At 46.8% G+C, this 14,265-nt stretch overlaps 2 protein-coding genes across 4 annotated transcripts in view; both read left to right on the top strand.

Moving 5' to 3' along the window:
- Positions 1-323: 323 nt before the first annotated feature.
- LOC143002423 (glycerol-3-phosphate dehydrogenase 1-like protein) lies at positions 324-4,092 on the top strand. Its single transcript, XM_076152512.1, has 7 exons — positions 324-749; positions 1,285-1,462; positions 2,351-2,491; positions 2,633-2,771; positions 2,934-3,280; positions 3,429-3,535; positions 3,611-4,092. Exons 1-7 carry the CDS (start codon positions 637-639, stop codon positions 3,717-3,719), a joined length of 1,134 nt encoding a protein of 377 aa, XP_076008627.1. The 5' UTR covers positions 324-636; the 3' UTR covers positions 3,720-4,092.
- A 6,680-nt stretch (positions 4,093-10,772) lies between these two features.
- Positions 10,773-14,265, top strand: part of LOC143002372 (nck-associated protein 5-like) — a 99,229-nt gene continuing 95,736 nt past the window's right edge. The window contains exon 1 of one of the 3 annotated variants that reach the window (XM_076152447.1): positions 10,773-10,965. In XM_076152447.1, the coding sequence (XP_076008562.1) occupies positions 10,862-10,965 (104 nt within the window). In that variant the 5' untranslated portion in view covers positions 10,773-10,861. The remainder of the gene's footprint in view (positions 10,966-14,265) is intronic. The other 2 variants (XM_076152446.1, XM_076152444.1) reach the window with 2 other exon arrangements.

Raw genomic sequence — 14,265 nt, 5'->3', positions numbered from 1 at the left:
CTTTGACACTCGTTTATATGGGCAAAAGGTATTATTTTGTAAAAGTATACCATTTATGATAAACTTTGCGTATCAGTAAGACACTAAAACACTCATGCGTTATATATAATCTGCAAAAATCAAGTTTGTTTACGTTTAGACGTATATACACACACACATTTGCTGCATATCATTCTATAAGAATGTCACAGAAATAGCATTTTAAAGCAAAGCCAACCGGATGTCTTGTAGCACCTTCAAAATAAAGTATGCACGGAGACCAGCGCTACAGGTAAATCAATCAGCGCGATATTATTTTGAAAGAAACCTAACCGGAAGTGTTCATTATAGATTTTCCCCGTCCCGGCTTTTCGAGATGTCTGAGTGTGGCGCTTTTCTGCTTTCACAATAGCGACATTTGTTTGTAAATATATCCCACACAGACGGACACATTGTTAGTGGTGTTGTTTACTTCCTTATGTGCTTATTGTGTTTCCGTAAAATGTGCTGAACTTGAACATGGGCGTATGGCACTAAAGCGTTAAATGTGGGATGGAAAGGGGATAAAACAAAGACGCTGCTGTTGTTACATGATTTCCCGTTTGGCTGATGTAAACACGAAGGGGTGGAGCGCGGTAGGATACATTTATTGGGCGTATGAGGAAGTTATTATTGACGAGCATAAAACACACGACACGACTGAGCCGAACGATATCAGCTGCCTACGAAATGCCTGGCAAAAGAGTCTGCATCGTTGGATCCGGAAACTGGTAATTATACGTTTGTGTGCGTGTGTCTGCGTGTAGCCTGAGGCAAGGTGGATCATAGTGGCACAATCTAAACCCTGAAAACCGCTACGGCAACGACACACTAACCCGCAGCTGCAGATCTTTAGAGCTATCCACGTAGCTTGAGTTCTCTCCATTGATTCGTTTGATAATAAGAACAGGATATTAACCTAAAACTCCACTATGACCTGATCTGCACGCGTCTTCCAACCTGATGCTACCACTACTCTCTTTAAGTTAGATGGGGATTTAAGTCAATGAAATAGCTTTAAATCCAGATCATTACATCATCCCCAAAAGCGTTTGCGCTGCTTTTTGTGTTTGATAATGGAAAGTGCAAATCGCAAAAACTGCAAACAGTTTTGTTAAGAATTAAGTGTGAACCAAAGCCCAGATCATCTCCATAGTCTGTCTGATTCCTCAGGGGTGTGATCTGTATTTCTCTCTCTCTCTCTCTCTCTCTCTCTCTCTCTCTCTCTCTCTCTCTCTCTCTCTCTCTCTCTCTCTCTCTCTCTAGGGGATCTGCCATCGCCAAAATCATCGGGCGCAATGTCAAAGGAAACAACAGGTTCGACCCCATGGTGAACATGTGGGTGTTTGAGGAGATGATCAACGGGAAGAAGCTCACGGAGATCATTAACACCGATCACGAAAACGTCAAATACTTGCCAGGTCACAAGTTGCCTCGGAATGTGGTAAGTGTCTGACTAGGGTGACTCACCGGACACATAAGGCCTCTTTCTTAACACCTTGTGGGCCGATGACATAATCAGTGTTCATAACATCTTATAACATCTTATGGAAACACAATGGTTATATACATCATCCACTTACCCTGCATAATCAGCTGGTTTTGTTGAAGTCGTTCAAGATATTCATTCTTTTAACATATGTTGCATATCTTATCTTGTATATACAGTATGTGTGTGTCAAAATGTTGCACAATCTGTATAATTTTGTAAAATAAGTTGATTGTTCAAAATGACACTGATAAAAAGACTGAACTCTGACTGTCAAATAAAATAAATGACAGAAAGAAAGATAGATGATAGGACTGAAACGTAAATCCTATAAAATTCTGTTATTATGAAATGTGCACATTATTTCTAGTTTCCAACACCACACCCGGCACTTTGTTTATCCTAATGCATAATTCTAGCTCATCTATAACCAATTGACTGGCATCCTGAGCTGTGTACTGTTTCAACCTATTGTTGCATTTGGGTGGCAGTATCTCAGTCCATAGGGGACTTGGCTTGGGAACCGGAGGGTCGCCGGTTTGAGTCCCCTGTGGACCAAGTGTGGACTGGCAGCTGGCAGCTGAAGCGTTGCCAGTTTGCCTCCAGGGCACTGCCGAGGTGCCCTTGAGCAAGGCACCGAACCCCAACCTGCTCCACGGGCGCTGGCTAATGGCTGCACTGCGGTGACCCCTCTTGTGCATGTGTGTGTGTAGGAGGGGGGCACGAACTGTGTGTTACTGCATGGTGTTGTCACTGCATGTATGTAAACTGCATGTGTTGGAAGCTGAATTTCTCAAATTCATGGGATGAATAAGGGGTTGTTCTTCTTCTTTGCTCCACTAGGTGGCCATCCCGGACATCACAGAAGCGGTGAAAGGAGCAAAGTTCCTCGTCTTTGTGATCCCGCACCAGTTCATCAGCAAACTCTGCGATCAGATGAAGCCTCACATCACCGAGGGAACCATCGGGATCTCACTCATCAAAGTAAGATCCTGTGTTTGTTTCTTAAGTCAAAGTGGAAAAAGGGGGGAAATGCTATAATGTTTGTCTGTGGTCACACATCACAGGAAGTCGACTTGAGTAGAAATTGGAATCTTTAATGTCTGTGTTTGATGACTCCCCCAGGGCATCGATGAGGGACCGGAGGGACTGAAGCTCATCTCAGACATCATCCGTGAGAAGCTGGAGATCGAGGTCAGCGTCCTCATGGGGGCCAACATCGCCAACGAAGTGGCGGACGAGAAGTTCTGTGAAACCACCATTGGTAAGAAGCCGTTTTTAAGCCAGAGCCAAACTATCCAGATCAGTCTCTTTGTTTGATTGTTAACTTTGTGAGCCAGTGAGAGAGGGGCGATCAGAGAAGGAGTATGTAAATGTACGTGTATATATTTGTCCTTCCTCTTTTGACAATCTTTGTTCAATACAGGGGCCAGAAATGAGACAAACGGCCACCTCTTCAAAGAGATGCTCCAGACTCCCAACTTCCGCATCACAGTGGTGCAGGAGAGCGACACGGTGGAGATGTGTGGAGCTCTGAAGAACATCGTGGCGGTGGGAGCTGGATTCTGCGACGGCCTCGGCTTCGGCGATAACACCAAGGCGGCGGTGATCCGGCTCGGTCTGATGGAAATGGTCGCCTTCGCCAAGATGTTCTGCAAGGGCCAGGTGAGCTCCACCACCTTCCTGGAGAGCTGCGGCGTGGCCGACCTCATCACCACCTGCTACGGCGGACGCAACCGCAAAGTTGCAGAGGCCTTTGTGAAAACATCCAAGGTGAGAAAAGTGGTGACTTGAAGGAAAACAGAGTTTTAATGTTTTGAACACTTCTTTCTTCCTCCTTAAATATTTATGTTATGAATCTAAGAAGTCATTAAATTGCTTAAGAAGATTAAAATAGTGTCTCTTTGTTTTCTTTCTTTAGTCCATTGCCGAACTGGAGGAAGAAATGCTCAACGGCCAGAAGCTGCAGGGTCCACAAACCTCAGCGGAGGTCTACAAGATCCTCCAAAAGAGGGACATGGTCAACAAGTGAGTCTCTGTCCTCACCTGCTGGTCACGGGTTTGGAAAATGTGGAAATTCTTAATTTCTTCTCCACTGTCTAGGTTTCCGCTGTTCGCTGCCGTCTACCAGATCTGCTTCGAGGGCAAGGAGGTGAAGGAGTTCATCTCCTGCCTGCAGAACCACCCCGAACACATGGACTCCAACCACTAGAGGGCGACGACGACCTGCGAGAGACGCCAACGCACAAACCCCAAATAGAAACGCACTCAGTCAGTGACATCTGACACAAGGAGTGATATTTTCTTATTTTTCATATCTTTGCTCATATTTTATGCAATGTAATGTTTACTGGTATGCCATTGTTTAATAGGAAATAACAATAGATGTGAAAGTGTTGTTTTTTAACGAGTGTCAGGTATCAACGCTGGGCCACTCCATTAATCCACTAATTGTCGAATTTTTTACAGGGTTAAATGAATTGGGCTTCACTACTCGATAGTGTGTTTACAATTTTAAGCCTTTGTATGGATTTTATCCCCATAGAGTTTTTCTTTCTCAATAAATTTACGTCAGAAAGTGAAAACCTGCTTTTCTTTCCGCCACAAAGAAACCAAAAAAAATCAGGCCAGGATAGAGGCGGCGCTCACTTAGCAAGGATCTTCATTTCATTCCAAGCTTTTGTCACCAGGAGGCGTACACCATTGTGCTTCAGTGGATTCAGTGACAGACGCAGACGAAGATGCTCCAGTTTGATCTCCCTGAACGTCCCGGAGACAAACAATAGACAATGAGTCCTCTTGCTGTCATGTCCTGTCATGGTAAAAAAAAAAAGAAGAAAAGTGTTTTACGCCCCGTATTTCTCGAAGCAGACATTCTCTCTGGCTCGGTGTATCGCCGTGATGAAGGTGTGTGTTACAAGATGGTGTGTGTGACGAGCTGGGAATGATTCCCACGAGGTTCCACGGTAACTGGGTATGAGCGAGTGGATTAAAAAGGACAAACGATGTCCTTATCCCTCAATCTTGGGACAGACGGATGGAGCCGTCGCTGTGTGTCTCTCTCTCTCTCTCACTCTGTCTCCATCCCTCTCTCCATCTATCTGTCATGTCTTCTTTGTGTCTCCCCTGCTTCGTCTCCTCCTCCTCGACTCTCCGCTGCTCAGCTCGAGCAAGATTTAGTGCCACGAATGGAAGGAATCAAGGCTAGAAATGTGAAAAATTGAGGTCAAACTGCAAAGCTGCGAGACTCCGAGATATCATATGTTGCCAATATGTATAGAGAGCGAGAGGGAAGAAAAACTTTCCACAAATGCATAATCTCCCCTTCAGAGTGAGTCTGGAACATATTTTTTCAAATTCATGGTTTTTTCCCCTTATTGCCACATATTTTGGAGATTTAAAGTGATACTCCAGCACTTTGACAGGATTTCATCATTTGCAGGTCATTCAAGTACAAACTAGGTCACTAATGTTGTTTTCTTGTATGTTCATTTGGCCATATAAGGTTCAAAGGCCTTTAAATAGACCCCTTAGCTAAAAACGTTGAAAAGCCTTTAAACCAGCACCTCTCAAAGTGTTTCCTCGCAACATTTGACCCTGAAATGCCTGTATTTGTAAACAGGAAGTAGCCGAGAGACTGTTGCGAGATGGAACAAAGGCGCAATCAACATTACAGCATAACGGTTCTATTCGGGGATCTGCAAGATCCCTGTAGCTTTTATTGTGCTCTGCATAACCTGACGAAGTAATAGCACACGGGGGTCACGGGGGGCTTCCGCAGGTTCCCATGGGAGAGTCCAGTCCTGTGGGTCGGCGGCTCCTCTTCATCTTGTTACAGCAACTGTCATCGTTGGTTTTCCCAGTGAGCCATGAGACCCTTGTGGTGGCTTGACACCAGCCCAGATCCTCTGTTTCAAAGAGAGGAGGGCCCACCTTCAGATGAGACCCCAAGCTTGAAAGAGGAGCTTAATCACCACGGTAACTTGTCTGTCAGTAACACACACACACACACACACACACACACACACACACGCACACACACACACACACACACTCTGTCCTCCACTGTGAGGCCCCTCGGACAGTGCATAATAGCGTAACAGCATGAATCGAGGTCAGCTTTGTTTTTTGGATTTGCACAACTCCCTCTTTTATTACCTTGAAAAGCAACAATGTAAGAGGTAAATTCATTGCACGAGGCACCGCTCAATGCTCAAAGATGGGGGAAAAATATAGATTAAATGTAAATACAAATACAAATAAAACACATACAAGAAAAGTCATTGTTGTGCGATTGAAGCATTGAGTTCCATGCCCAAAAAGCTCTTGAGTTTAGACTCTGTATCAGCTGTGTCTGCGTCTGACGTCCAACAAAACCTCACAAAATCACCAATCTGAACGCCGTCTGCTCCAGAAAAGCGTCGAGTCTCGTTTCCCTGCATTCCACGTCCAGTATGGCTGTGTTTTATGAGGTGCGGTGAGTCTGCGCTCTTATTCACAGTCGGCTTATCTCACCTGTGTCTCGCACTGATGAATGCATCTGTTGCGCATCCAGACTTCCCCTTTGAGAAATCCAGAGCATTATCATCATCATTATTATTATTATTATTATTCTAATGTGTGGGCCAGACCACATGTGTCCCTGTTTTAAATTTACAGCACCCACAGAGTGTCAAACCTCACGAGTCGGCTATGATTCCAACATAGCATCACCTACAGGCACAACAAGACAGAAGAGCGAGTCCAGACACAAAGGATCTTGTGTATGAAAAATTTGTTTAGGTTTAAGAAACCAAGCAATGCCCGAACGCATTTAGTCCACAAAATAACAGAGACATTTCTATTTAGTGGACAAAAGGATAAAGCAGTTTGTATTTTGTCCTATTTTGTCCATGAAATGACAAAAACATAACCATATTGTGTCTGTGTCTGGTGTGTGCGCAGCGTTTGCATGTGTGCGTGTGTGTGTGAGTGTGTGTGTGTTTGACAGGGAGGGGTGAGAGTCCGTCCTACATCCTCTGTGCACACACAGCTAATTACAGGCCCCTGATCTCCTCAGCTGTCACTGCCACACACTCTTTTTACATGTCAATGACAGCCAAATGGGACCCTGCATCCTTCCTCCAGCTCATACAAAGCTCTCATTGAAGCCAGGAGAAGAAGAAGGAGCGAAACGGAGCGAGAGAAAGCGCAGGACGCCGCTCCTTGTCCCAGCTGGCGTCGGCTCAATGGCAGAGGGCGCCGAGTCTTGTGCGTGAAATAACTACCACTCCTACTCTCCTCTTCTCTTCTATTCTATTCCCTCCTCATCCTTCACCCCTGCCCGCTCGTCTTCATCGTTACCTTGGCCCTAATCCGGGCGCGCTCATGGAAGCGCACACACCCGGGCTCAACCTCCGTGGCCTCCTCCTCCTCCACCTCCTCCTCCTCTTAAGACTCGCCTCTGCCTTCTTTTGTGTTGGTGCCGGCGCTCTGTCGAGTAGCAAAACAGAGGAATGGGAGTGGATGAGTGGAGCAGGGTGGAGGTGAAGGTGAAGCCAGTGGCGGCGGCGGCGGCGGCGGCGGTGCTTTTGCTTTTGCTTTTGCTGCTTGGGCAGGAGGAGGAAGACTTGGCAGGATGCTTGGATGTGGCTCTGCATACAAACACAGGGTGAAAACACAATTGATGACATGATTGTTTGATGCTTTCTTCCCTCTCTCTCTCTCTCTCTCTCTGTCTCTGTCTCTCGTTCTCTCTGTCTCCTCCTCCTCTCACCTCAGGGAGAATGGGAAACCAAATTGCATGAGACAGCCATAAGATACGGTCCCTCCCTCGCTCCCCTTGTTTCTTACGGACGTCCATCGATTCCGCGAAAAACACCCCCGGGGAGGGAGGGAGGGAGGGAGGGGGGGGAGGGGGGAGAGCAACAAAACGAGTAGGAAGGCAGTCAACGTCAGGAAACCGCCGACCATAATTCAATGACACTAAGTCAATTTGTACAGTAAAGTCTTGGCAGGTTTCCCAGCCTTGTTTACTGTGTAAAACTCAGCGAAAACGCACATCTATTACAAACAAAATGCTTACGAGAGTCTACAGAGCAGCACCGGGAGAGAAACCGCCATTTATCACTACCAGAGTGCTGACTAGACAAAGGGCCGGCCGGACGAGTCAAAGCTGGATAATGTCTCTTCCTTCTCTCTAGTCTATATTACATCCTGGTTCGTCTTAAATCCCCTTATGTTGATCTCCTGTGGACTCAGAGTAGCTGACACCGGCACCGACTAAAATTCTCTCAGATTTGTGGAACATGAAATCTTTACCGTATGCGCTTTTTCCTCCGGCCGGCCCTTCGAGTCCCCCTGCCGTGTCTCGGCCCTCTTCTCATACTTACATGCATGTAAAGATGCTATCTGGGGCCACTAATGTGAAAGGGGATGTTGCTACGTTCCCAGTGTGGCTGCAAATAACACCGATGTGGCATTCCAACATGTCAGCGTAGCGTGGGTCGACGCGAAAAAGCCACTTCCTGCTGCTCCGAAACGACTACTCACCAGAGAGACTCCCCGATGATCTCACGTGTCCGATCCCATTCAATATGTTTTCCAGGATCTGGCTGTGTAAATTAGCCCTAAGCCACATCGTTATTACTTCAAGCCACATCATGCTTCATAGGATCGCTCTGAATACATTAGCAGACATTGATGGTTTGTATTTGATGTGCAAAAACGGAATGGATGTCGTTTATTAATGCACTTCAGCTGATTTGTTTGTTGTTTTTCGTCAGTTTCTGTCTGGAAAGTCTTGCGGTGCGTCTAGACATTTGGGAGCGTCTGGTGTTTCGATTACAGATGTTTGTGGTGTTTTTTGCGCCTCGGAGGACCACTATTCAAAATGTCTACTGATAGGCGACAGTGCACGCTTGGACGGTTCTCCATAAAACAGGTACACCCGAGGAGCTGTAAGTATTGCGGTAAGCCGCCGAGCTGACTGCTTTATGGCCGCTCCGGCTTCGACCGCACTCGCAGCCAGCGATCCAAAGGGAGGCATTGTGGTTGAATGAGAAAGCAGCCTAACACGTTTGGAAGTGGATGGGCTGATTTTACCCATTTACGTCTGCGTTTGTGTCAGCGTATTTCCTGCCGTATTATCCTGAGGGTCTGCGGCCGAGCTGTTGTCACATTAGAATTCAGGTTTTGGGTTTCTCTTGTTCAAGCTAAGACACGTCTCAACATTTGAATATGTTTCAATATGTGCCGTGTTGATTTAGGGGTCGATTATGAAACCTTTCCAGTTTGTTGTTGCACAGTTTAAGAAAATGTTATGGTTTGGGAGGAAATTACACCCAAACTATGTCACTTACATTGTTTCTTTCTTGACTTTATAGGGTCAAAGGTCATAAGAAACAGCTGCCGAGGCTACAGTGACGATATATTACATGCAGAGTTGCTTGTAGAGGACTGATAGCTCCAGAATGCTCCATCTTATGGGTGAACCACATGTTTAGCCACATATGTTGCCCTGACCCACCTTCTCTCTGACCCGCAGCAGAAAACACAGCTTTCCTGTCCTGCAGGGATCTGACCTGTGACATGAAAGAGATGGACCCTTTCACTTTGAAATGAGTCCGGATGTGCCGCGCTCCAGTATTCTGTACGGATAGATGATCAGAGTGTGTTTGAACGATTATACTATCATTATTTATTACACTGCTTCCTCCGAATGTATGTCAGGCTCAGAACTTTCCATTCAACCCTCGTATGTACAGTACAACACAATGAATTGTTCTTTTTGCTCATTATTTTGAGGCATGCTCATCTTTCAAAGACCTCTGTGTATTTGAGAGATGGTTTCTAATCTAATGGAAACAATCACTGCTTTCCATTATCTAAATGTTAACAGTAAAATAGGGACATGATCTATCTCCTCATATTATTAGCTTTCTCTTTCATAACATTTGATGGCAATCAGTATAACACAAGGCTGCCTTTTATCTGATTTGTCTTTGGCATTTAGGATTTATCGAGCGGCCATAATGAAAGAAGGAGCCAGGACCGTGCTGATCTGGCTTCTTGCCTGGCTTTTAAAACAATTGCTTCAAGATCATTTTCTATGCAAGTTCAGAAATCATTCATCTTCCAAACCTCCTCAGCCTGAAGTCTGGCTGTCATTGCATTGTCATCAGCCTACTCGCTCTCCTCCGTATCTCAATGAGCGAACAATGTTGCAATGCAATGAGCTTAGGGGGCAAGAATGCGACAACAGAATGGAATTTTGAGAGAAACGATTGCATTCGAGGCCGCGAAAGAATGCGCCAGAGACGGGCTGAAGCAGAGCGTTTGTTCCACGCTGGTCTGCCGATGACGAACGGCGTGTGATGCAGCTGATTGTCAACAGCCCCGAAACACAAAGGTCTGTGGAAAGTAAATGGAAAGCGCACAGAATGTGAAGATGTCTGTGAATGTGACATTGTTGTGCCTCGCGATCAGGGAGCCTCATGGTAGGGGGTGGGGGGGGGGGGGGGGGAGACTTCATGGTTTGCTTAGGGGCCCCTGAAATGCTTTGGCCGGCCCTGCTCTGTGGGCTCATAGCGACGAACGGCGGTGAGGAATGAGACGGCACGGAGAAGCCCCCGACTGGGCAATCAGGCCGAGAGTCATGTGCCTCCGTTTAAATGGGAGAGAGAGAGAGAGAGAGAGAGAGAGAGAGAGAGAGAGAGAGAGAGAGAGAGAGAGGGAGAGAGATGCATGGTGGGGACCCTGCCAAGCCGAGACACTTGAGGAATGCAGCTCTCCCTCTCCCTCTCTCTCTCTCTCTCTCTCTCTCTCTCTCTCTCTTTCTCTCTCTCTCTCTCTCCCCCTTCTCAGTAACACCATTACTGCACACAGCTCGTCCAGTCCAAAGAGTGTAAACACATGACAGGTATCAAATCCAGAACTACAGCACCAAGCACGGCGCCGTTGTGTGTGTGTGTGCGGGAACGCGGCGGGGGGGGGGGGGTTTGTTGTTGGTACTCGCACGAGTTTAGGCCGCTTGCCTCGTCCTGTCAAACATTTCGGACGGTGTGTGTGTGTGTGTGTGTGCGCCCTGGCAGTGAGTTAATAAACACATGCCTGTCAACAGCTGCTGGTGATGTAATGCGGAACTTCTTCTCACTCCCTCTCCTGATCCTCCCGCCCCATCCCGCCTCCCTAACCTCCCCAGCCCACCCCACCACCCTGCCTGCTGTGTACTCCCAAGTATTCACTGGGTGTTGCTGCACAACTCCAGCACCAGCAGCGCAGACAGTGTGTGTGTGTGTGTGTGTGTGTGTGTGTGTTTTCTGGTGGCCTCCCTGCGGATTTATCTGATTTTTATTTATATTCTTTTACAACAGCATGTTTTCAGCTGCCTTCAAAGGAAACTCCACACGGTCACGCTGTCCTCTGATCCCAAACACCTCGGAGGAGCTGCAGAGTGGAGACGAGCCGGCTGCTACAGAGTGAGTTTGGATTCCTGCTTGTTTATGTTCTGACAGCGTGTGGAGCTGAACGTTGCACCTCAGGTTCAGGTTGTGCAAACGTGGTGCGAAACTCCACTCTGTCCCCTGCTGAAGCTCCTTACCTCCCCACTGACCTTTAAACCTTCACCCTCATGCTGTTTGTCTTTGCATGCAACCCAAACCAACCAACCAACCAACCACTTAAGGCCAAATCTGTGAAAGACGTATATGAAGCCAATGCAACGAGTTATGTTAAATGTCAATAAATACAAACATACATCTTGCCTGCAATTGCTTGAATGTACATTTATATTTGTTGCAGTTGTCAGATTAGTGTGACTCGTCTCTTCACTTTATTGAGCAGGAGTTATTTAGTGAGGTGGCCTTTGTGTCGTCAGTGACATGAGCATGATAACATAATTGAGGCAGCTGTCCCACTCATCACACCTGAAGCAGCTGCAGCCACTTCACTTAAACGCTCGCTGCTCTGCATGCAAACGCTCTAATTCTCACACATACATTTACATACATTAAGGTCTGTTACTGCTGTCAGGCGTCAACTTGAATGTAAAATTGTCCGATTAACGTTTGAATTGTGTTTAGAGCTGCAAGTTATAATGGGAATACGCAATGTGAGCAATGCACACACACACACACACACACACACACACACACACACACACACACACACACACACACTGTTATTTCTCATGCTGTCAGCAGCTCCGTGTCTGTGCATCCAGATTTTAAGCGAGCTGCCCATTCCAGAGTTAAAGGGGTGTGTGTGTGCGTGTGTGTGTGTGGGGGGGTCACTGTTGTTGTGTTTTGATAAGGGTCGGAAAATTCCTCTCCACTCTCTGTGCCGCCCCTGTGTCCCCTTTGGAGTGTATTTTTCTACCTGGAAGCTCTATCACGATGAGAGAGAGGGAAAGAGAGAGAGAGAGAGAGAGGTCAGCAGCGAGTCACGTCGCTGGCTGAACCGCGTCGGACCCTGACGGACAGTCCCAAGACAGGAAGCCCACCCCCCCCCCCCCCCCCCACCGCCCCCCAGGATGTAATAAAGCTTCCTACATGTCTGTGTTTGGGCCTGGAATGGCAGGGACTCCCTCATGAGCAGGATGACGACATTGTTTTGTTTTCAGTGTGTGTGTGTGTGTGTGTGTGTGTGTTTTTCACCACCCCTCCTCTCCTTTGCAATCCCCCCCAGCAGCCCCCCTCCCCCCCATTTAAATCGTCTGCTTAAGCTACTGCTGACTTAACAAGATCTGAAGCCGCTCAGACGAGTCCTGGCAGGATCTTGGGAAGAAAGACATTTTTTCTGTCGCCTGATTGTTTTTCCTCTCTCTGTTGTTTGACATGATTTTTGGGGAGGAAGTCCTTTAGCTGTTTACATAGCGCCCAGCTGAGAACCTGTCTTTGCTGTTGTCTCTCTTTGGGGCGCGCCGACAGGGACGGAGCGCCAGTCAGGTTGGCGAGCTTAAGTCAAACACCTTCACAGAGGAGGACTCGCTTTGCCATCTACATCAGCTGTTTGATTACATATCTCACACACACACACACACGCATAAACACCTTCTCCCCCCTGCATGTCTCACAGCTTTGCGATGGTGAAAACCTCTTTCAGTTGACCAGCAGCTGTGCTTGCTCTCATTGGCTGTGGCTGGAGGCCCCTGATTGTTGTTTCAGCAACACACAAATAAACATGCGTGTGTCTGCTGTGGGAGTGAAGTGCTGTATTTAAGAACTACAATTGTAGTACTTTAAAACTGCACTTCAGAGGGAAATACTGCCTTTCTTTCTCTTTCACTCCTCTGACAGCATGAACTTCCCCCTCAAACTGTGAATATTGTGTTTCAAAAACCAGGAGTGAATAATCTGTGCCTGTGATTTCACAAAAATCCAACTTTTTGTCGAAGTTGGAGCTTTTTGAAGGCATGTTGCGTTCACTTACCAGGCCCATAGTCTGTAAAATGGGCAATCCATGAATCAAATAGCCTTTAAAAGCTATAAGTTATAAGTTTATAAGATATAGATGTTTTCAGAGTTACACTACCTACATATTCACATTTTGGTTCACCACGAGTGCATCCCAGTCTTCATCTTCATCGTCTTTAACAGCGCTATAATCACATATTTGTGTGTCAATGTGATCGTAAACCCCATCAGCATTCATCTGTGAGGTCTGTTAAAGTGACCCGACAGCAAAGCCTCGCCACCTTCACACCCGCCTGAGAAATACTTGCCAACTAAAGTTAAACTTGTTATGGTTGCCAGGTTTGTTTGACAAAGACACGTCATGGCAGCAGCACAAATAACAAAAACCCAAAATAGACACAGAATTGAGCTGAATGGATGGAAAAAAAACACGCACACACAGACATACACACACTATAACTCAGCGGTAAATATGGCCTATTGTCCCCCGACACCCAAACACAGTAATGAGACGTCTGGCCAGCAGGGGGACTCAAACATCCGACCATCTGTGCTGCGAGGATGCAGATGGAACCTCTCTGTGCGCACATTAAACCCCACATCAGACACTTGCATGCTTCAATTTTCCTCTCAATGAATGGAAAGTAACAGCAACCCCCCCACCCACAAACACACACACACACACACACACACACACACACACACACACACACACACAGACACACACACACACACACACACACACACACACACACACACACACACACACACACACACACACACACACACACACACACACACACACACACACACACACACACACACACACACACACACACACACACGCACACACACACGCTCGGTCTACTCCCACTTCCCCCCTGGTGAAGCGAGCAAATTAAAAGCGAGACTTGTAAGACGTATAATCATCCCGGATCGTGGCAATCCTGATGAATCATTCAGGAAACCAAAGAAAAGGACAAAAACTAAGCTTGGTGTGTGTGTGTGTGTGTGTGTGTGTGTGTGTGTGTGTGTGTGTGTGTGTGTGTGTGTGTGTGTGTATGAAAGGGACCTAATTTTGGTGTCCCCTCACTCAGAAATGAATCGGTTCCTGGGGCAAGAGGGTGCACCAATCCATGTCCAACCCCTTTTTGCTCTTTCTTTGGCGGAGGATATTGATCACTCTGGAATCCATTGAACGTCCTCTCGCTCTCTCTCTTTTCAGTAACAGCAAACATCGGGCAATTCATACCGCCTCGATCACTCTTCAATGAGTGGTTTTGTTTCATGTGCTGGGGCGGAGGGTCAAAGTTCATCTCAGCCACTCGATATCTCCGTTTTGAAAGCTCTCTCGCTCTCCCTCTC

Source organism: Genypterus blacodes, unplaced genomic scaffold, assembly GCF_046128005.1.
Source record: "Genypterus blacodes isolate CSIRO-AG114 ecotype Tasmania unplaced genomic scaffold, CSIRO-AGI_Gbla_v1 ptg000056l_1, whole genome shotgun sequence".
Lineage (NCBI taxonomy): Eukaryota > Metazoa > Chordata > Actinopteri > Ophidiiformes > Ophidiidae > Genypterus > Genypterus blacodes.
This window is presented reverse-complemented; position numbering and strand designations above follow the sequence as displayed.

What these genes read in the sequence shown, in the direction of transcription:
- LOC143002423 (XM_076152512.1), top strand. Translation starts at nt 637, where the DNA reads ATGAGGAAGTTATTATTGACGAGCATAAAACACACGACACGACTGAGC. An exon ending in ATCGTTGGATCCGGAAACTG is followed by an intron (nt 750 to 1,284) that starts GTAATTATACGT and finishes CTCTCTCTCTAG; the next exon opens with GGGATCTGCCATCGCCAAAA. An exon ending in CCTTTGTGAAAACATCCAAG is followed by an intron (nt 3,281 to 3,428) that starts GTGAGAAAAGTG and finishes TTCTTTCTTTAG; the next exon opens with TCCATTGCCGAACTGGAGGA.